At 52.8% G+C, this 22,165-nt stretch overlaps 3 protein-coding genes across 6 annotated transcripts in view; all 3 read right to left on the bottom strand.

The window, feature by feature from the left end:
• Nucleotides 1-3,505, bottom strand: part of EPHA4 (EPH receptor A4) — a 359,705-nt gene extending 356,200 nt beyond the window's left edge. The window contains exon 1 of the mRNA XM_057417224.1: nucleotides 3,500-3,505. The gene's annotated coding sequence lies outside the window, so the exon portion shown is untranslated. The remainder of the gene's footprint in view (nucleotides 1-3,499) is intronic.
• The window catches only part of PAX3 (paired box 3), an 80,125-nt gene extending 73,017 nt beyond the window's left edge, over nucleotides 1-7,108 (bottom strand). For 2 of the 4 annotated variants that reach the window (XM_057417231.1, XM_057417229.1), the window contains exons 1-4: nucleotides 6,752-7,108; nucleotides 5,640-5,875; nucleotides 4,116-4,242; nucleotides 3,317-3,451 (exon numbers count right to left, since the gene is read on the bottom strand). In XM_057417231.1, coding sequence (XP_057273214.1) covers nucleotides 3,317-3,451; nucleotides 4,116-4,242; nucleotides 5,640-5,875; nucleotides 6,752-6,836 — 583 coding nt within the window. In that variant the 5' untranslated portion in view covers nucleotides 6,837-7,108. Of the gene's footprint in view, nucleotides 1-3,316; nucleotides 3,452-4,115; nucleotides 4,246-5,639; nucleotides 5,876-6,751 lie in introns of all 4 variants that reach the window. The other 2 variants (XM_057417230.1, XM_057417228.1) reach the window with 1 other exon arrangement.
• Nucleotides 7,109-20,666: 13,558 nt separating this feature from the next.
• LOC130603437 (RING finger protein 223) lies at nucleotides 20,667-21,846 on the bottom strand. The gene has a single exon (XM_057417195.1). The coding sequence runs from the start codon at nucleotides 21,711-21,713 to the stop codon at nucleotides 20,871-20,873; it is 843 nt and encodes a 280-aa protein (XP_057273178.1). The 5' UTR covers nucleotides 21,714-21,846; the 3' UTR covers nucleotides 20,667-20,870.
• Nucleotides 21,847-22,165: the final 319 nt, after the last annotated feature.

Genomic DNA, 22,165 nt, shown 5'->3' on the forward strand with positions numbered 1-22,165 from the left:
TGCAGAAATATAGATATGCTATTATAGAATTATCAGCTTCCTGGTACGGACTGCAACAACAAAGGCTTTCATCAAATATATATCCAAAATCAGGGTAGAGAGTGACAGTGACGGAAGTGTTGAAATACTGCAAAGTGGGATGCACATGTGGCATCAGTAAACGCTGGCCAGAGAATCATATTTAAGTGTCTGTGGACAGAGGCTGAAACAGAATCACAGCGGGACGTATGAAAGTTTACCTACGCTTACATATATGTGATGGGAGGAATCCCAAGCCAAATGACATACTGATTCTATCACCTGTTTATCAAAAATACCATGTTTCTTTTCTTTCTATTCCCACTCTGCTGTAATTACTCCCCAGATCTTGAATTAGGTACCATTAAAATGACAATTGTTATTCTTGCCTTCAGAAAAAAAGCCTGACCCTGAGCCACCCAAATGCCCATGTCAAGGAGGGGATTTCAGGACATGTCAGCAAGTGTCCAGCACCGGAGGTGTGCTCCTGAGCATGAGGGCAAGTGCCCACTCTGGACTCAGCCCCAGGACTTGCTTTCTGACTTATCCCACAGCCTTCCCTTACGTCTCCTTGTACTCACACTCCTGCTGCAGGAACACCTCGAGCCCCTGAGACCAGCACTATAAAACCCACTCATACTCAGAAAACTGAGCACTTTTTTCAGTGCATAATGTGGAGCACTCCTGTGCAGAGCACTCAGCAGTGAACTACCATGCAGGAGTTTTGCTGCACACTGCCAGGATACCCTTCGGACATAGGGAAATCAACCCTAGTCTCAGAGAGGGCATCGAGAGGCAGGCACCCTCTGCCACACCAGGCTGGTGGGTGCTGGCAATTACAATCCTGCAGCATCAAAATCCTCAGAAAATCTGCCAGTTATTTCAATAAAAGAGCAGGATCTGACCTGAAGATTTTTATAGATGGACTGAAATCAAAGCTTCTCTGCTGGCAGTGGTAGTCGAAATAGAAACATTTTTGTTGGCCAGATACAGAAAGTCGTAGTGACGTTATTTTATGGTGGGTGGTTTTTTTATGTGATGAGTTCACTGGTGTGCTGTCCCTGTAGTATCACACTATACACACACCATGTGTATGGTAAGAAATCCTTTCTTAGGAAGCAGCTCTCACACTGCAGCATCCTGGCCACTCCAGTAATAAGATTCAGCAACAGCTTGCTAGTCAGGGAGGGGAGAGGGCGCTGCTGCGGGGAAGAGCACGCTGTCCCTCCAACTGCCAAACCTTCCCAGCCCTGTCACAGAAGAGACAGGATTATCAAACTGCTGTTTGCACAGAACTGCCTGGCCATGTTCACCCAGCACAAAACTTCATGTGCAAGGAGAGGATAGGGCTGCACTACCTCATTTAGTCAAGGGCAGTTTTGCCACTGATTAAACTCAAAAGAAGCAAAGTAGGACACTCACGACCACAGAAAGTGAAGGAGAGGTTATGTTAGAGTGTTAGAGAACAGAATGCAGCCTCCTCATACAACCGTGATGGGGAACATGAGCGAGCCCCTGCTTGCAGCAAGACACTGCCGGCCCCAGTGTTTTTCCCGCAAGTCTCGGGGCTCCACCAGGCTGGTTGCAACAGCCATGTGCCCAGACATTGACCTACGGTAGATCAGGAGCCATGCTTTAAAGAGCAAAGAACAGGAAGACTGTTTCAAAGAGAAGTAGAGGGGTAGGTTCTACCTTATACAATATTTTTTCTTTTGCTGTCTCTATTAATTACAGTTTGTTCCATAAAGCAGGGATGTTATCAAGGCTTCCTGTCTTCTGTTCTAATCTCTGTTGAGAAATTCAGGAAAGCAGAACTAGTTATTCTAACAGTTAGGGCCCTGAGTTTAGCTATTTTTCCCTTGGTGCATGTCCATCTCAGAACAATTTCTCTGGAGAAGGAAATACTGGAAGCAACTCTGGACCCATATAGGGGTCCCCCTATACAGGCAGCTAGGCTGGGCACTCAAACTGTGCTTTCTGGCCTTAAAAATCTCTTACTTCCTTAGTATCTTTCTGCCTGCTTATATTACAAACTTGTTTGTGTTACAAAGTTCCTGAACGCTTAAATAACAAGAGATGAAAACTAAGTTTCAGGGAATGCAGGTTTGTTCTTACACAACAAGGAGATATCCAACTGTTAAAGGACAGGTTTCAATTGTCCTTCTTGAACGGCACTCAGCACCTCCAGATGTCTAGAAATGCTAGAAACTTTTCTAGGTAAAAACAGCTATTTTTTCCACAGTGGAGAGTCCATAAAACTGCGTGGAGCATCAGCTATTAGGGGCTCATTGAATAATTCATCCCTCATTGCAAGCCCATAATGTCTTTTCTCAGCCTTTTGTGGGGCTGTTTTCTCTTCTTTTCTCCTTGAATTATAAAAAGGTTGCCTTCTTTTGTTCACATCAAGCTGCTGCTAGCTGAAGCTTTGTCTGTGCAAAGCCAAAGTGTGAGTTTCAATGGACTCCCCCCTCTTTGTTTTCCAAGTTCATCTCCAAGTGTAGATTGTGTATAGAAGGCCTTCTTTGTAAAAGCTGGAAAAGTTGTACAAATGTTTGACCAGCTCATTTGGTACTTTTGTCTCGCCTTCTCCAGTGCCTGTGCATGTGCTGGGCAGCCACTTCCATGCACAGGCAGCCCAGACGGGCCCTCGTCTGTCCCTCGCCCTGGCCCAGCCGGGCACAGAGCCGGGCACCACTGCAGCAGGGGCAGTGGCTGCCCCAGAACAGCCCTTTGCCTTGTTCAGGTTGCAACCTCCCCACAGCCCCTGGCCAAGCACCAACACAGCCTTTTCCCAGCAGTTTTAAGAGGAGAAGAAATTAAACTTGTGGCTCTCTGCCTTGCCCATGCCTGCGGAGACTCGAGGCTCCATGGCCTTTGGCTTCAAGCACCCATTCTGTGCAGCTGCGGCCTTTTGCTAGGATTGGGCTGGGAATGCCCTGTGCCAGGGGCTCCACTGCCGGCTCCAGCCCTTCCTGCTCCCTGGCCCCATCCCTGCTGTTGAAAGCCAAACTAGTGGCGAACCCCATCTTTGCCCCATCCTCTGCGCCATTGCCGCACAGTTCAGGGTCATACTGGGGGAATGGGATGGGATGGGATGGGATGGGATGGGATGGGATGGGATGGGATGGGATGGGATGGGATGGGATGGGACAGCCGTACTCCTTGCCCTATGCTGTCTGCTGCACAGGCCCCGGGACAGACGAGCCCTGGGAGAAGGTGACTGACACCCACCAGCAACCGAGGCTGGCACTGTCCAGTCCCAGAACTCCACGCAGAGCAGGGGGAAATGGGACTTTACCTCTTTCACTGAGGATGCCGTCAATGCTGTGCTTGGCCTTCTTGTCGCCTTCCTCCACCTCCTTCCTTTCCAGCTCGGCCTCCTCTTCCTCGCCTTTCCCAAACTTGCTCCGCAGGATGCGGCTGATGGAGCTCACTTCGGGGGGAGCACAGAGCTGTGATGTGGCTCGTCCTCAGCACTCCCCCGCTCCGGCCGGGACGGGGACAGAGAGCTCTAGTAATGCCTCTGTCCCCGTGTACCCCCCGGCCACTGCCATTCAGGGCTTCGGGAGGTGCAGCCGCCCACTGCCCTCCCCTCCGTTCTCGCGGGGGTGTTCCCAGGCACCGTCCCGCACCGCGCTCCACCTCTGGCACAGCGGTTCCGCAAGATTCTTTCCGCCAAGCCCGGACGCTGGTGGTGAGGAAAGCCCACAGATACCAGCACAAACACCGCTGCAGCACCGTGGCGCAAACACCCCCCCGGCTCCCCAACAGCCCACCGGCGCACGGCTCCCAGCGCCGGGTCTTCGGCAACCTCCGAGCCCTCCGGCGGCGGCAGCCCGGCGGGCAAGCAGAGGGAGAAGGAGGGGAGGGAGATCCAGTTGCGATCTAATTGAAAACACCCCCGCCGAACGCGGGAATCCCCCGGGGACGCCTGTGCCGGTACTAGCGTGCTAACGCTGACCGCTCCAGGGGCACCAGCCCGGCCGGGGCTCCGATCCCTCCGGGCACGGGGCTTGCCCCGGATATCGCGTTGCCCTTCTCGTACTGGCCCCAGCCCCGGCCCCCGGGGATGTGTCTGAGTCCCCGCCGCTCCGTACCTGACGGCACCGTGTTGCGGTCACACACACCGTCCTTCAGCAGCTTGTCCCGGATCTCCCAGCTGAACATTCCCGCGTTTTCCCGCTTGTATTCCTCGATTTTCTTCTCAACATCCGGCGTCGTCACCTGCTTCAGTAAAGACAAGGCGAACGGACACAGTCTGAAGGGTCGGGAGCAGCCGCGGGAGCCGGGGCTGCCGCCGCCGGGACCCCAGGGGCTGCTTGAGCCTCCCCACTGCCCCGCACCGCTACCAGCAAGAGCCGGCAGCAGCCCTGCTTTAAAACCCCGTTATAAAACATCCCGAGGAAGGGCAGGTTAAAATCCGAGGGAACATAACAGGTAACAACGACTCCGCGTAAAACAAGAACCCCTCGGCTTAAACGAAAGTTCCAAGAGAATCCTCTGGGATTACAGAGGAAGGAGGGATCGAGCCCTCGGCAAGGAAAATCCCAGCTCAGGCAGCACCCCCTGCCATGCGGCCGAGAAGAAAATCCCGGGGAAATTCTAGATCCCAATTAGAGGAGGACTCCGTGTCAGCGAGGCTCCAGGTCAGGGAAGTTTCGGCTGGACAAAGTTTGCAGCCCCAAATAAAAAGTAGCGAAATAAACCGCTGAGAGCTCCGAGTACCAAGAGGTTTCTTCAATGGCCTCGTGATTTTCAAATAAAGCCGAAATCAAACCAAACAAAGGTTCCCGGCTGGGAACAGTCTTTCGTTCGGATAACACGCTTATAAGAAATTATCTCTAGTCCTAACACCGAAAGGGAAAGTTCAGGCATCAGTACCTTAGAAGCGGCAAAGTGAGGGGAAAATAATACAGCATCAACTTTAATCAGAAACTAAAGTCTTTGCTTTTGTGGGAGTGAAAACCTATAGAGGGAGGAGGCTGATCTTGAGACAAGGATCCATATTTGCCTGCATTATTGTGAGCCCAAACTTTTCAGCGGCGTAGCTATAAATATACACAGCTTTGGGGAGGACAGAAAAATAAACAGAGCCGGGAAGGAGCAGCAGGCAGGTAGACAGGCAGAAATATGGATAAATCTTTCGCGCTTCCCAGGGAAGGAAGAGCGTGCCCGATCCCGCCGCGCTGTGCAAGCCCTGGCATCTGACCGACCGCTTCCCCGGCCCGGTGGCACCGAGCCCTCCCGGGGCTGAGCGTGGGGCTCTCGGGGCTCCGGACAGCCAGGCGGTCAGAAATCGACCCCTTCCGCCTTAGTTTCGTTTGAGAAATTATTACTTAAAATAGCGTTTTCATTATTTAATAAAACAAAACAAAGCCATCGCCACGAATTCCAACTGTTTTTTTAAGCCTTGAAAAGCGTGAGAGCAACAGGCGGTGCTGCGAGCGGTGACTGCCTACTCCTACGCCGGGGCCTCCCGGTCCCCCCGGCCCTCCCGGGGTGCTGCCTCCCGCCTGCAAACGCCACGGTGCGGCCACCCGGGTCTGTGTACCGGCGGGGCTTCCATCCCCGCCGCCGCGGACGGGGTCTGCCCGGCTTCGGGCGGGCGCGGAGGGGCTCACCTTGGGCTTGCTGCCGCCGATGGCCCCCGGTCGGATGGAGCCCGTCTCCTGGTACCTGCAGAGAATTTTGGAGACGCAGCCGTGGGACACTCGCAGCTGGCGAGAGATGACACAGGGCCTTATGCCATGGTGGGCCATCTCCACTATCTTGTGTCGGATATGGTTGGGTAAAGGCCTGCCATTGATAAACACTCCTCCGAGCTGATTGACTCTGCCCTGGCCTAGAGGAGTAGAGACTAGAAAAGGAGGGGAGGGGAGGCAGGAGGGGGAAATGGCGTTAACGTCTCCTTCGGACCCTGCTGCGTCTTCTTCTTGTTATTGTTTTTTTTCTGTAAGGCAACTCGCCGCCACCCGCCACCCCTTGCCCCCCCTCCGGCCGCCCCGCAGCGCTCCCGGGGCCCGCCGGCAACTACAACGCTGCAACGCTTCACCTGTTGCACTAACACCGGAGCCGGGGGTCGAGGCCTGCCCGACTCCCGCGGAGAAGGGGGAATCTGGACGGGAGGCCCGCTGTCTCCCTGGGCGGCTCGGGGCCGGCCCGCGGCTCGATGGGAGCTGCTGAGGTCCCGGTCCTGCCCCCGGCAGGAACTGCGGGGCTCCCCGGTGCCGCGGGGCTCTCTCATCGCAGCGGCCTGGAGCTCGAGAACCGCCACTTGCAATGGCCCGGCCCAGCCGGGACGTACCCTCTTTTCTAGAGTCCCTTTCGATTTCGTTTGCATTGCTTTTATTGATTGGGCTTTTCTTCATTTTTCCCCCTTTTTCCTCACTTTTTCCCTAACTTTGCACTCCCCGAATCACAGCCCTTCACTCTACTACAGAGCGGAATCAGGGCCCGCTGCCCCGCCGACCGCACGGTCTGTTCTCCCCTCTCGCCAGCCGGGATGGAGCTTTCCTGGGGTTCCAGGCCTGCAGCTGGCCCCAGTGTCGGGCCAGAGAAATTACTGTTCAAGCCCTGCCGCTGGACGGCGGCTGTGACAGCCCGGCGGATGAGCCGTGAGGCCGTCCCGGCAGTCCTCCGTCCCCCGGCTCTCGAGGCTCTGCTTTGTCCCGGCCTCCCGGCACGGAGTACTTTCTCCCTTTCCTGAGTGGCAGCAGCGCGGGCTCGGCCTTACCTTCCAGCGGGAACCCGCTGCGGGGATAGTTCTGGCCGGCCCCGGGTCTCATCATCCTGGGGACAGCTCCAGCAAGAGTTGTCATCGCGGCGGCCCGACAGGGTTATATCCAGGTGAGGGCTGATCTAGGAGAGACCCGCGCTGTCAGCGGGTCCCACCGAATCAGGAGCGGTCCCGGAGGGGGTGGGGGATGCCGCCGGGGGGCGGGGAGGAGGCAGCTCCGCCGCTGCCCCTTTGTCAGTGACCCTTGCTGCCCCGCACCGGGAGGGCCGGAGCCGGAGCCCCGCCGGGCGCGAGGCTGGGCTCGGGGAAGGGAGTTCGGGCAGGGGAGTTCGGGGGGGCGGGGGCGGCGCTGTCCCTGTCCCCGGTGCAGCGGGGAGCGGCAGCTGCGGGGCCGGGAGCATTTATCGGCTCCGTCCCCGGCGCGGCTCCGCGGCGGCGCCGCCGCGATTGGCCGCCGCTGCCCGGCCCGGCCGCGCCGCTCCCGCTGATTGGGTGAGTGGGGCGGCTCTCCCGCATCGCCCCGGCCGCCGCGACGGCAGCGTGACCGGCACGGCCCAGCCCCGCGCTGTCCGTACGGGACGAGCCCTCTCGCCGCGGGCAGAGAACACCCGGCGGTGGGGAACTGCTCGGTGCCCCGACGGCAGCCCCGGCCCCGGGGAGGGGAGCACCAGCCGGAGGCTGCCCGGCCCTCGCACTCGTAAGGTCCCCGTGTCACTGCGGGGCTCCGCCGCGCCGCCTCCCGCCCCAGACGGAATGCCAGGCACTAAGGGGCAGTCTCTGCCTCGCTATCCGCGAAGTGCTCCTTGTCCTGGCTCCGCTCGCCGGGCACTGGGGGGGGGGGGGCAGCGAGAAACAACTTTCCTGAGGCTTTTTCTTTAATTTTCTTTTCTTTTTTTTTTTTTAAGAGAAAAAGAAACACTTCCTTCTATTTACTTATTTTGCACCCAGATTTCTCTCCGTCCATACGAAACATCTTTGGACCAAACGGTGTAACGCTTTCGAAAGCAAGAGCTGCCAGTGAGATGTCCGTGGGGATTTCTACTTTTAAAAATCAGTGAGACTAGATATGTCCTGCGTTACACGCGTGTGCGTGAGTGTGCATATGCGTGTGTGCATGGGTGCGAGGCGGTGCGTGGTGAAGTCTCACTAACAAGCGTTTGTTCCCAGGAATTTATTGTAGTATTCAAACTAAACTGCTGGAAAAAATAAAAGAGGTAAAGTCTGCCTCGGAGCTGAAGTGACCACAGCAGGATATGACGCCAGGAGTGTTGTAAAGACTGTCTGTCCTTAGAGAAGGTACTATTGTGCATGGCCTTTTATTTATAACTTGGTAAGTGCCAGCAAACTCGCCTCCTTTGCACTCTGAAGTGCCAGCCCAGCTTTCCACAGTGCTCTTTATTTGCAATAGTCTATTCACTGACTGTCACTCCCGACCTTCAAGTTATTCAAGACCTTAATCAATCAAAAGGATGAGAATCGTTCAGGTTTCCCCCTTTGAAATGAAGGAAACAATGTTTTCTATGCTCCCAGTACGCTGCCCCTTCACTGGCCAGGCGATCGTTTTGGAGCTGCTATCGGCCAAGGAAAGGGCCGGAGTTCGTGTTATTTAGGCAGAAATCCGGAGCTGGAATAAGGAGAGAATCCGCACCGGGGCCCGGGAACAGCGGCGTTGCCCGCGGGCTCCCCACCGGAGTACTCGGCGGCGGTGGAGCCGGAATGCCCGACCCTTCGCAGCACGCCCGGGGAGCTCCGGCCCCTGGTCCGCCAGCTCCAGCCCGCACGCCCCGGGCACCAGACCTTGCGGTTTCCATTACGTTTTAAATGCACAAAAGCAAACCCCAAAACCTGAGCGCGCGGGGCCGCCGGCTCTGACCCAGGTAGCTTTCCGCACACCCCACGAGCAGGTTGGCAGTCAAATTCACACGACAGTAAAAGTTCAGCGTACGTTTTACACAGCGTTTGTGTTTTACAAAGCTCCCCGATGACCGAAGCTTTGAGAAAACCACGGCCGAGCCTCGCGGAAACTCAGCTCCATGAAATCGCGGCCGCAGCCGAGCCGCGGACCGCGGCCGCCCGCTCGGGAAACGTTCCGCTGGACCTGCTCGCACCCCGCTACTTGCCACGCGTGTTTTACTCGAGGAAGAAAGACGGTAGAAGTGTTATTAAAAAGGAAATCAAGAGGAAGCTATCTAGGATTTAATTTGCCCTCAGGCAGCGGCTCATAGGAGGGCACATGGTGCGACCAGCGCCTCCGTGACCCTTCGCCCCACTGGTACCGCTGCGGCCCAGAGCGTGGGAGCCGAAGACGTCCCAGCCCTCGTCAGGGGTTGGTGGCCGCCACCTCGATGCTGGGTCCGTAACCCACGTCCACCCGGAGAGGATGGACCCCCTAGATGGAGCCCATCCAGACCCATCGCCAGCGCAGGAGGAGGAGCGGAGCATCTTACCCCGGCGTGGGAGACGGGTTCGGCAGTTACCGTGAGTTACGGTAACGCCTCCCCCCGGTCCCCACAAGACACGCATCCGTGTACGTGGCGTGTATCCGCGTGGGCCCGCGGACGGCAGCCCCGGCAAGGCCGGTCCCACGCCGTACGCGGCGGATCCGTCGCCGCTCCGGTCGCAGCGGGGCTGGGAGGCCCCCCCCGGTTCCTCCCGGTTCTCCACTCTGCTCCCGGCCGCGTGCGGCTAGCGGGGGACCCACCGGCCCAGAGCCTTCCCCGAGCCTCAAAGGCCGAGTCCCACTCCCCCAGGACAGGCTTCCGGGCCGGGTTCGCCCGGACGGGAGGGGGAAGCGGTGAGAAACCCACCTAGTCTCGCCCTCGCTGTCCTGCGCTACTGGACAACGACTGCGCCGCGGTAAGCCTCCCGCATCCTCCCGCACGGGGACTGGTGAACAAGCAAGGGGAAAAGATGAGGCAGGCCCTGCTCCTCCCTCCCCTCCTCGCCCCCACCCCCATATTACAGTCCTTTAGGCCAGCAGAGATGATTTCACGGTTTTCCAGTGGAAATAGCTAAAAGTGCTTCTGCTAATTATAGAGCTCTTCCAGGCCAGGTGCACTTTTAATTGGATTAGTAAATGCTCCATATTAAACCTGCAGCACATCAAATGGACAGTGAAAATTAGAGCTATTAAGAACACAAGCAATCATTTCTGAACGATAAAAACTACTGTTTTCCCCTCTGTTAGAAATAAATCAATTATAGTGTTTCCTGGTTTGTGCTCATACATCATACATTAATTTCTCATAAGGATTTCCAAAGCAATTCTCTGCCTAACAGCTTCTAGGGGAGGTGAAGGGGAGAGTTCAGCTTCCTAAATAGAAACGTGTAATAGAGGAGAGAAAGAGACAATAAAGGGAAAAGAGGAGAAGAAGAAGAGACTGGCATAATCAAGTGTGTGTGGTAAGCCTGGTTCCTGCTCCACTCTGCCCTTGCCATGAACACCTCCCAAGCAACCACTGGATTCGGGAGCTCTGGACGCGGGCCGCTCGGGCCGGTTCGGTTTCACCCAGTGCCTGTTGTACTTCTCCTTCCACAAGTTTCCCTCCTCCTCGCGCTCCTCTAGAGCATTTGAGGGTTCCAAGCCGGGCCGTTGGCAGCGTGCGGTGCCCAGCGGATTACAACCTCCCGGCGGGTCAGGCGTAGGGCTCCTGCAGCCACTCACCCATCCGACCGGGTCCACCCGCGTGCTCTCTGCAGCAAGTGAGACTGTGGGGGGACGGGATGTCTGCCACAGACAGGAGAAGAGTTAAATCAAACCGGTGTCGAGTTGTTGACCGAGACCGACGGCGAGTTGTAGAATAACACAAAAACTTCAGTATTGTTTCAGTCTGGGGGTTAGAGTAATACGAATGGTTAAAAAAGCCCTGCTTTGAGCAGGAGGAGCGATGAGGGGGAGAGAGAGGAAAGAGCCGGACGGGGAGGCTGTGGATGATAGCACCCCACGGCGTTTCGTGGGCGGCGGCACTTAGGGAAGAGGCCGGTTACTGGGACAGCCAGCCCTGTACAGCCCAGTTTCCTCATTAGAAATAAGGTCCTCACACAGAGCCTTCGCAAGGAAAGCTTCTTCAGGCAGTGTTGTTTCATTCCCCACATCCCGTTCCTGGTCCCAGTAGTGTCCAAGGACATTCGTTACCTGTCGAGCCTGGGGTTTGGGGTTAATGAACCCCGCCGTCGCCGCGACCCCTCCGCTCTGGCGGAGCATGGGGGCTGGTGCCCCGAGAAGGCCCCGGGTTGGCGACGGAGCAGGCAGAAGCGTTGCCCTCCGCCCGGCTCTTGGGCCCAAGCCTTAGCAAGTAAGTAGCCTTAAGATTAATTGTTTTAAGGCTTTTTTTTTTTTGGGGGGGGGGTGGGGGGGGGGAGGCGGAGGGGGGCAGAAACATAATACTTTTTGGCGAAAAAAGAAATTACCAGCAAAGGGCAGGGGAGATTAACATTTGGAAACTTATGAAATGTAATCTGCATATCCAATTGATTCCCAGCATATCAGTTGAAAGGATAAAGATGCGTATCTCCATGATGGATATTGCATTAATAGGCACATAAATAAAGGTTGAAAAGTCATCACGGAAAGCTTTGAACCTTTTCCCATCGCTTTTATGTCCCATCCGCGCGTCTCTCGGCACCGTCTTAAATCCCCCCTCCACACTTTTTTTTTCCCTCGAGTTGTTACGTTTTCATTAATTTACAGCCACAGAGCTTGGGGCAGCCCGAGAAGAGGCTGCTCGGCACGAGAGTAGCTGTGAGCAAGGACAAGGACGGGCGACAGGACACCCCATAGCCCCCGAATCCCCTGAGGCGAGCCCGGGCACACGTCGGAGCCCCGCTGCCTGGGGGTGTTGGGGAGAGGCACTTTCTTCCGGGTGTGTCAGCGTGATCACTCCTGCCAGGACCACGAAAGGAAGGGAAATCTGGCCTGTGAAAGCAAAGCGTTTCCATGCGGGGTAGATCCGAGGCAGCTCTCTCCACCGGCGACCCGAAGGGAGCAAACATCCCAGTGAGAGCCTCCGCTGCTCGCCGGCAGACGGGGGTGGCCTACGGGGACCGGCCGTGCCCCGTTCTGGGAGCTGGTCCCCGGGAAGTGCCGAAACGCAGTTCCCGGTATGCCGGCAGGGCTGGCCGTGGGACAAGCCGAAACACTTAACCCTACCAACGGCTCCCTTTGCGGCACCGGCCGCTCTCTCCTTCCCTCTAAACTGGCAATAAATACAACATGTATTTCAGTAAGCCCTCACCTTTCTGATTACTACCAGACCCTCCAGTAAGCGATACTACAGCTGCCACTCCACACTACCACATGCCTGCTGGGACGAGGGCAGAGATGCATGTGCGGTCCCGGTCCTGGGGGGCAAGAGTAAGCGGCGGCGTGTGCGTGCGCTTCGGCTCGGCGGAGCGGGGACTTCTGCAGCTGGCCGGGCCTCCCCTGCGGAAGGACGGGGGTAAAGGCTTGCGTTACGCAAGGATTTGGGATTTTAGGGATCACAACCGAATTTCGGATCCACCTTGGGGAGGGGAGACCCACCTTGCCCCAACCCCACCGCTCCCACCTGCGAGTTTTACCCACCGAAGGGGAAATTCGCGTTCCCTTACTTCCCCCGTCCCCGTTCCCCCCCCCCCGTCCCCGCAGTTAACAGCCCCATTTCGGAGCGAAGCGTCTAATCCTCGTTAACTACTTGTAAAAACACCAGTAGCGATTAATTTCAGCAGCATCACGATAGATTTCCACCTGGAGTTTTGCTGAAGAGACCGTGAAGGCTTCACGGACCCAAGGCTGGGGCTAATGCATTTGCCTTCGGAACGAGTTTTCACAGCGGGGACGAACACGCGTGGCCCACTCCGGCTCTACCAGCATGTATTGTGCACCGGCAAGCACCTAGCCCTCCATCCCGGACATCCCTCCCTCCCTGCCCTGCTGTCCAACATGATGCTGCCAGGAATGAACGATATTAAGGGGAAAGCAGCCCTACTATCACAGACATTGTATTTATTAACCGGTATTTCTCCCGCAACTATATGATTTCACCGTTTATTATTTTCTTTTTAAGGATGAACTGGTTTAAAATCTGGGAAAAGAGAAACAGAAATAGAGAGGAAGAGAAATGAAAGAAGGAAAGAGAGAGAGAGAAAGAAAGAGAGAAAGAGAGAGAAAGAAAGAAAGAAAGAGAGAAAGAGAGACAAAGAAAGAGAGAGAGAAAGAAAGAGAAAGAAAGAAAAGAAAGAAAAAAAGAAAGAGAAAGAGAGAAAGAGAAGGAAGGAAAGGAAGGAAAGGAAGGAAAGGAAGGAAGGAAAAGAGAGAGCAAGAAGAAAGGAAGGAAGGAAAAACAGCAACAAAGAGAAAGAAATAAAAGGGGAAGAAAAGGTGGACGCAGGCCAAGGAGAGCCGGCCCCTCGCTCCGTGGCTGCCCTGGGAGGCCGCTCCCGGCGGCAGCTCCGGCCGCAGCGATGCGCTTGCCCTGGCCGGAATTCTCCCGGCACTGTCCTCCTCGGATGGGGGGGGGAGGGAAGGCGGGGAGGGTCCCCGGTTCGCCGCAGCGGGCACTGCCGGGGCCAGGGGGCGGCTGGTGCCGCTGCTCCGCTCCGCCACCAGTCCCGTGCTCAGATGAAAGCACCCGCTGCCCGCCGAGCTTGGCTCTGTCCCTGCCAGGCGTCTATCTGCAACATAACGGAAAAAACAGCGCAGGATTTGGGGGCTGGGGCACTTTCACCACAGGCTGTGGCGTCCCTTCGGGGCGAGCCTCACGGCGGCTCCGGGAGGAGCACCCAGCAGGTCTCGACAGAGCCCGGTCCCCCCGGCGGGCACCTAAGTCCCGGCGCCGGCAGCAGAGCTGCTCTGGGAGTAGGGGCTGGGGCCCGACTGGTGGGTCTGCCTCGGGCAAAAGGTGAAACAACCGCCCGCAAAGAAATTAGAGTGGGGGTTTGGGGGGCAGCATGGCCCAGCTAATATCTGGAACAGTGCTTTGAGTGATGCCATCAAAGAGAGGCTTTTCCCAGTCTTTCAAAAGGAAAGCAGAAGTATGTTCCAGAACAACTATAATCTCACCTATTTTCAATGCGGTTTTGATACTTCAGAAATACCAGGAGATCTATATTTACTCTCAGAATCACTTGCTAACCGAGTAGAAGAAAATGTGGTTTCTATTGTATTTTTAAGGTTTCATTTACTTGAAAGTTTTCGATAGTTTGGTTTTTTTTTTTCCCCACAGAAGAATATTTTTCTGTCCTCCAATATTACCCATCCAACTAACAAGTCCTTATTTACAATGTGGAAATCAAGCTGGCATTGTGGCTCACCACCACAATTTCTAAGTCATAAAAAGCTTCATTCTTCCCATTTTAAAGTACAGCAAATTTTGATCTATATCTCAAGCATATTTCTCGTATTTCAGCCAGTAAAAAAACCTTCCAAACCCCAAATGCTGTTATTGCTATTTGTTATTAAGCAAAAGATTACAAAAGAATAGCCAAAACGGATTTGTTAGATGTTGCTCAATGGTTAAACAAAGGGGTAGTATGGGGAAACATTGCTTACAGCTGGACCTGTAATGAGATGCAGTCTAAGATTTAGATTCCCTGGCAAATAAGGAGAAGGTTTGGGGAATGATGATGATGATGATAATATTAGTAATTATTATTATTATTATTCCAGCTATTCCTCACAAATTTCATGTTCCAATGAGACAAATCAACCTCTCTGTATTTGTTTACAGTGAAAACCTCCTTAAACTAACTGAGATATTTCTCAGCTGAAGCTGTTTGTAAGGGAATATGATCACCTTGATTCAAAATCTCACAATCTGCACGGCGTGTGAAAAGTAAGCCTGAGAGCAGCTCAGAGCTAGAGCTATGAGGCCAGCTTCGGACCTGGCTGGTTTCAGTAAGTAGAGATATACGCTAAATGGAGGGCCAGCATTGCTCCTTCGCTGTAACACAAGCAGAAGTATTTTATGCTAAATTGATCAATGTAGTTGAATGTGTCTAGTATGAATCTACGTACCCCCATGGCAGAAACCACATTTTGCTACTGCAGTTGTCACATTTCTTCCAAAGATCTCAATTTCGGCATGCTCCCAGATAAAATACTGTATAAAATAAGTTGCAGGGTCTTTTAGCTTTTATAAAAGTGAGACACCAAATTTAAATATCCTTCAGAAACATTAGAAATCATAGCCATGAAAGACCCATTGCTTCCTAGAACCATCTGTAACATGAAGGGAACTCTCGTGATGTTTCTGTGAAGATCTTGCACAAACTGACAACTGACAGGGAGCCACCTCTGATGCGGTTTAAATGAGCAGAGCTTAATACAAAGATTAATGTTTTCTTTGGCAATATAATATGCTAAGAAAATTAATTAACTTCCAGTGAGGTGTCACATATTCTCTAGACTAGTAGAGCAGCCAGGGACACTCTACAAAACGTCTGTAACACAGGGAAAAGGACCACTGAGCTCAGGAGGATTTAAGTGCACACGAAGAGCTCTGACAAAGTTACACAAACCATTCTCCTACACTTCTATTTCCACTGAATATTAGACACTCAGTATCATGTCCATAAACATATCCACAACCTATTAATATCAAATGTACTGTTTATGCTTAAGCCTGCAGGTCAGAGATGATTAATAACCATTCCTCTGAATGACGTTCACATTCGTATTTAAATACTGTCTTCTTCAGCAGTTGTTCTATTTTCACTGACACACAGAACACAGGGATATGGGAAAGAGACTGGACTGTGCCAGTCATGGATGTGAGCAAGAGAGCTGCAACAGCACCTTCCCTCGCAATTCACATAGACTACTCCCCTAAGGAAAGGCTTTTGGCACCAGGTGTTAATACACAATAGCACACAGAGGAACTTGTAGTTCACACACCCCTCGAATTCCCATTCATCAGGGTTTTGCCTGTTTGCACAACCAGCAGCCTTGGCCAGTTGGAACAGTTCACCCACTCCAGTGAAATCACTCACTGAAGTAAGATTACAACTGAAAATCCACATTAACCACGTAACTACACCCATATTATTCAGTTTGTAGTATCTGTTTGCGCACAGGCAGCTGCCTCTTCAATCATTTGCAAAAGGCAGCATATACAAAGTGTTACACACAATTAGCTACTTTGGGATGATACTCACAAGCAGACTTAACTCCCTGTGAACAGTAATCTGAGCTACAAAAGAAGAGCATTAAGGTAAGAAGCAACAGTATTTCCATAGTCAGCTGTGAGCCACCATATTTTAATAATGTATTTTTACAGTGCAAGGAAAAAATAATGGAGGCTTACTCTTTTCTGTTCTTTGAAGCATAAATGCAGACAGAACCTCACTTTAGAGAGTAAGGTGGTCTTTTGGGGTTCTCTGCCCGCCATATTACTATTGAGCTTGATTTTAAAACTGTGCTTCCAAAATGCTGTCTCAATCCAGACAAAAATGAATTAGATGCAAATTACTGGCCACTCTAGGAAATTCAGGCCATGGTTCTAACTTGCAGGGATGCATGACTCAGTACCCACTGCTGTTGGCTAGTTTTTTTTATCATTCAGCTTTGTGGTACATTTCTAATGATTGAAAATATGAGAGTAACTTCTATGTCACATTTTACATGGTAAAAGAATACAAAAGTACCTCTGTATGCAGGCCTATGAACCAACCAAACTAGTAACTGAGGTTTATATTCCTCCCATGCATTTATGGAATACTCAAGTGTTTTTCTACCAAACCTGCCTTTCAAAAACATGAATACCTGCCATTAAGCAAATGAAGATTGTACAATTATTTAATACTTGTGGGCTAGTGATGCATAAATTAATCTGATTTCTTCCCTGCAGCTGCAGCATTTACCAGAGACACTTTCAACGGAGAGTACAGAAATGAAAATTTGTGCAATGTGGCACTGAAAGTACATGACATGTTAAAAAGATAACGGTTGTTAAGAAATTGAATTCTTGAGCACAAGAAGGGCAACATGAAAGAAGTGAAGTTGTGATGTGGCAGTGATTGTCCCAATGCATTCCCATACATCATAAATGGCAGCAGCTCCCCAACAGTAGCATATACTGAGCTTTATCAGCTAACTAAGCAGTTAGCTCCAGTGAGAACCTCTCTCAAGCAGAGATGGTGGCCACTCTCCCAGCCAAGATGGAAAAACAAGAGTTTATTGCATGTACCTACCACCCAGGCTCTGTTGACAAACTGGGTTGTGCCCTCCTGTCTGCATTTTCCTCCCTCTCTTGGACCAATAGCATGGATGTCTGGCAGACGAGCCCAAACCATGAACCTGACAGTCAATCTAACCTTCCAGTTTGGAGTCTGGTATGCTCTGCTCAGGCAGAGCAATAGGGGATTACTGCCACAAAACAAAACAAAAAAAAAAAAGACCTTTTGGCACAACAGGAAAATAGAGATCTTTCAGACTTCACATAGCCTGTGATCTCACAGAAGCCACAGAAATCCTCACAGTCAGGCCTTCATTTACTTCCCTGGTGCTTCCATTTCTTGGCTGTAGCTGCTTGTGCCCCAGACTGTGTAACATAGAGAAATGTTGCACAGCAAAAAACCAAACCAAAACAAAGAAACCCCAAACAAAACAAACAAAAAAAAGCCAGCAGCTTGTATTTCCCATGTTTTTCCCCACGGTGTAGTGGCATACCCTGCCTTCTCCGCTTTCCCACAGAGTGCCCCAAAGCACTGTTTTCTTCTGCAAGATGTGTGGATAGTGTAACTGAGGTGTACCCCTTCAGCTGCCTATCTCTGTGCTTTTTTAAGCAATTAGAAAACACAAGTGTTCTGACTGAAATAGCTACAGTAATAAAACACCACCAGCCACACAGATTTTCTCTTTCTGTAATTTTTTTACTGAAACTCAAGCAAAGTTTGGCTTTGGACAAGCAATCTGTACACTCCAAGGAACCCAAAATACAAATGTCATACTGGGATTCTACAGTAGCCAGAAATGTATACAATGTGACTTTTTTTCTGACTGGTACTGTGATGTGGATCCAGACTAATGCTCCTGAAACCAGTGGAGTTTCCCAAAATTTGCATAAGCAGAGAAGGGTTTGGCATACGATCAGACTGTCCATTTTAATTTGGCTCTGAAATATTTGAAAATATATGGCTAGGAACCTGATATGTAATATGAGCATTCAGTTGTGAGTAAGCCTGAAAATCCTGTTTAGTCCTGTGATCTTCAACTTTTTGCAATGTGCCAACCTCTAAACATTTTAAAGTTCACCCTCATGTAACAAACTGAAGCTTCTGTTGATCGATTTGCTTTTCTTACTTACCTTTTGCAGATCCTTTAGTAGTCCATGGATCCCAGTTGAAACCATTGGTTTAGTCAAAATGGCAAATACTGTTTACAGAAAAAAAAGGCAACAATAAAACTACGTTGGGGAAAGAAAACAAAATAAAATATGGACAATACATTTCTTACTGCAATCAGTATTTCAGGGCATAGCTACCTAATTGCGACTGCAGCTCCTGTAAACATACCCACGTCGGTGCGGGCAGCAAACCTGCAACAGCCACTCTCAGTGCAGCCGGAAAGCCCACAGGAATAAAGCAATGCAGAACTACTATGCAGCAAGCTCCAGCTGAGCTTTACGGGCCCTCAGAGCTGGTTTCAGCATGCCTGCATGAGATGGAGTCATAGCAGTGACTGCTGGCCCGGCTTATCTGAACTGCAAGGTACTGGCGCTCACCTGATGGAACAGTAATGAGGATATGCATGCTGTGTTTGCAGTAGAAGCACAAACAGGTAATTCATATATTGGCGTATACGATGTACACATGTACATATTTTATAGATTTATTTTTCTCAGAAAACATTGCTGCTGTTTATGTCCATTAATTTACATATATTTATTCTTACTACAGCATCATTTATAATAATACTTCACTTCTATAGCACCTCCTCTTCAAGGATCTCCAATTGCTTAAAAACTTTAATAAATAAAGCCTCACATCTTGCCTGTGAGGTAGGTCAATGCTATTATCAAACTTTACAGATGCAGTAACTGAAGAACAGAGAGGTTAAGGCCAAAATTTTCAAAGGTTTGTACCTGAAGTCAACCATCTAAATTCTCATTTAGATGCTTAAACAAAAGTCTCATGATTTTTCTTTGGTGCAGAACATCCACAACTACTGCTGAAGTCAACAGGGGCTAATGGTCAGGCCTGATTTTAGGAGGCATACACCTTTTACACGGCTAACGAGCAACTCTCAGTTGGAAAACACTGGTCTAAAGACATGAACCACAGTCAGAACTACAGCTGAACCCAGTAATTTTTCTCCTCAGGACCTTTATGTTTTGATATACAACTTTAAAAGGCTGGTGCGGATCTTTTTAAATAGTCATAAGTGACACAAAAATCATACACTGTTCCCATGAACTGCATCCATTGCAACAGAGTCTGTATAAATACCACTTGGGCTGGTGGGGGTGCCAGGGGGTTGTTTTTCACAGATTTGTGATGACCAAGACAATGCACAGCACATACCACTTGTGCAGTCATAAAACACATCACACAACTTTACCCGCTGTCTTTACATTTCTACATAGTAAATTCCTTTGCACTTGTGATAAATAGAAGTGGTCAAGTAAAGGTCTATTAAGAGGATACGTGTCAGAGTATCATGCAGACAGCTTGCAAAATACACATACTAAAAGATCACTCATAAAATTCTTGAATTGTTAAGCACGAAAATAATTACCTCATTCCATTACAGTACTGTTTCGAAACACGGAATAAGCAGCATTATCTTATTCCCAATATAATAGATTATAAGTAATTAAGTTAAAAAAATTCAGGCACCAAATGAATTATCCTGCAACACAGAACAGTATCTATGTAGAGTGCTCTCCTTAATATACTACAAGACCAGCTGCAGGGCAACGTTTTTCCATTTCGGATTATGAGCATCTTGTTACATTTCAAAGACATCTCTGATGTTCCAACCTCACAGGACAGAATCATCTTCTACCGGCCTTTACAGAAACTCGTAACACAGAACAGAAACTTACCAAGAAGGAAAACCACCGTCTTATTACAGCTACCTCAAAGGTAAATGTTCAACACACAAATTATGCTACCGCAATCCACTTTTACGGTGATGATGAAAGTCCATATTTTAATGTGGGCTTCTCTCACTGTGCAAAAATTGGAATCAGTGGCCAGTGAGACATTATTCTCTACCACAGGAGTCTCTTAGCTCTATTTTAGAGCTCCATTAATTAAATCATCTTCCATAAATTGTTTTAAGTGTGCACTGTACTGTTTCAGTCTCCCACATTAAATGAGAATTTCAAAGAATTAAATAAGAAAGCTTATTTTAAGCAACCAGCAGAGGGCCCGATGGCCTCCTAATAAAATCATAACAAAACCGTACTCAATACATTGTAGGGAAACTTTGGCTCAGTCTCCTCGAGATAATACATTTATGTTACAGCTTCTTCTGTATGTACTTGTTAACTTCATAAAAGGGAAAACACAACGCATTTAACACCGTGATCCTGTTCTGCTCCTAATCACAGCGAATCTCTCCAATTATCTTCCAGGTGGGGGCAACAGTAAGCCAGTCTGCTTTCAGTTGCGAACGTGTCCTTCTGCACCAGGGAGCACCCAAACTTCGGTGCGCTCCCAACCGAGGTGGCGAGGAGCGCGGCCGCCAGCCTCGGAGCCCCAGCTCCCCGGGGAGGCTCTTCGAGATGTCTTTGCTAGAGACGCGTACTGCCCTCCCTCCCTCCATATCGGCCCCTCGCCCCTGCAGACCATCCCCACCACCTGGGACTGTGCCAGAGCCGCGGGGCCGGCCTGGCTCCAAGGCACACCGTGTCCCCCTGCCCGGTGCCTGGGTCCCGCCGCTCCCCGGGCAGGTCCGTTACACTCAGGACTGCCATGACCTGGCCCGTGTCCGAGCTAACACCGATTAGACAAGGGGACCTTGCGAGCAGGGCCGCGGCCCACCCGCTCCTGCTACCCAGGGCCGCCCGGCCGCGCTTTCCCTCACAGCGACCCGCGGGTCCTCTTACAGCCCGCTCCGCTCTGCTCGCCCATCCTAGCTCAGACCCTCGTCGCCCGCCGCCGCCCGGCCCGGCCCCGCTCCGCTCCGCCGGTGCTACGTGTCGCTCCTGCGGGCGATCGCCGCCCGGCCCCGCGGGGTGCCGTTGGCTGTCGCCCCGCCAGTCGCCCCCGCCGCCTCGGGCCGGTACTTGAGCCAGCAGATGAGCCATGTGACGACGACGGAGAAAAGGGCGAGGATGCTGGCCACCGACAGGCAGATGGGCCCCACCGGCGACGGCGAGGCCGAGGCGCCTGGCCCGGCGTCGCCACCGTACTGGTTGACGAAGATGAGGCCGGTGAAAAGCAACACCACCATAGAGAGGAAGGAGACGACGACGCACACGCAGCCAGCGCTCAGCGCTGCCCGTTTGCAGCTCTGGCAGCTCTCGTAGCCGCCGCCCGAGGAGCGCGGCCCGGCCCGGCCGGCGGCGGCGGAGGGCTGCGAGGCGAGGGCAGCCGCCGCCTCCCTGGCGCGGGGCGGGCGGCGGGGCGGCAGCGGCGGCAGGCTGTCCTGGGGAAACGGGTCGCGGGCCCGCAGCTGCGGCGGGCAGGCGGCGGCCAGCTTGGTGTTGACGGGGAGGCCGTGGACGCGGTGGTCGGGCAGCGCCGTGCGGTGGCGGCAAAGCGGGCAGGCCAGGGAGCCGCCGGCCGGGCGGCCGGGCCCGGGCGCCGGCTCATCGCTGGAGGGCTGCTGGGCAGCCCGCAGGTGCAGCTGGCTCAGGCACTCCTGGCAGAAGGTGTGCAGGCACTCGAGCAGCTTGGGCGCCCGCCGCTCCAGGTCGAAGTAGTTGTAGCAGATCTTGCACTCGTAGTCCTCATAGCTGGGGGCGGCCGCCGCCGCCTCATCCTCCCGCTGCCCGCCCTGCCCTACGCCGCCCTTCTGCGCCGGCTCTGCCATAACATCTCGCCGGAGCTGGGAACAGAAAGCCGCGGAAAGGCGGAAAGTCCGGGGCCGCGCCACGCCGCGCCTCAAGGCGGGCGCGGAGCCGGGGGTAGCCGCGGCCCCGCCGCCTCCTGGCCGCGCCCGCGGGCTGCGGCACGGGCCGGCGGGAGGCGGGGGGAAGGGAGCGAAGGAGGGCAGGCTGCCGCCTGCCTGCGCCGCCCGCCCCGCTGGCGGCTGCCGGGGGCTGCTGGCGGCTGCCGGCGGCTGTCGCGGGCGGGGGGCGGGATCCGCGCCGCCCGCCTCCGGGAGCCGCCGCCGGTGCGGGGACGTTCTCCCGGCGCGGCCCCCCGCGTCCCGGGGCAGCTGGAGGGGGCTGCCGGTGCAGCCGCGGTGCCCGTAGGTGGGATATTCCGGGTAGTTTTTTAGTCCTGAATTGCGCTTTTGTCATCGTTCTGTTGATTGCACAG

This window comes from Pezoporus wallicus, unplaced genomic scaffold (genome assembly GCF_028554395.1).
Source record: "Pezoporus wallicus isolate ANWC-B61680 ecotype Strahan unplaced genomic scaffold, APGP_CSIRO_Pwel_v1 contig_360, whole genome shotgun sequence".
In the NCBI taxonomy this organism is placed as follows: domain Eukaryota; kingdom Metazoa; phylum Chordata; class Aves; order Psittaciformes; family Psittacidae; genus Pezoporus; species Pezoporus wallicus.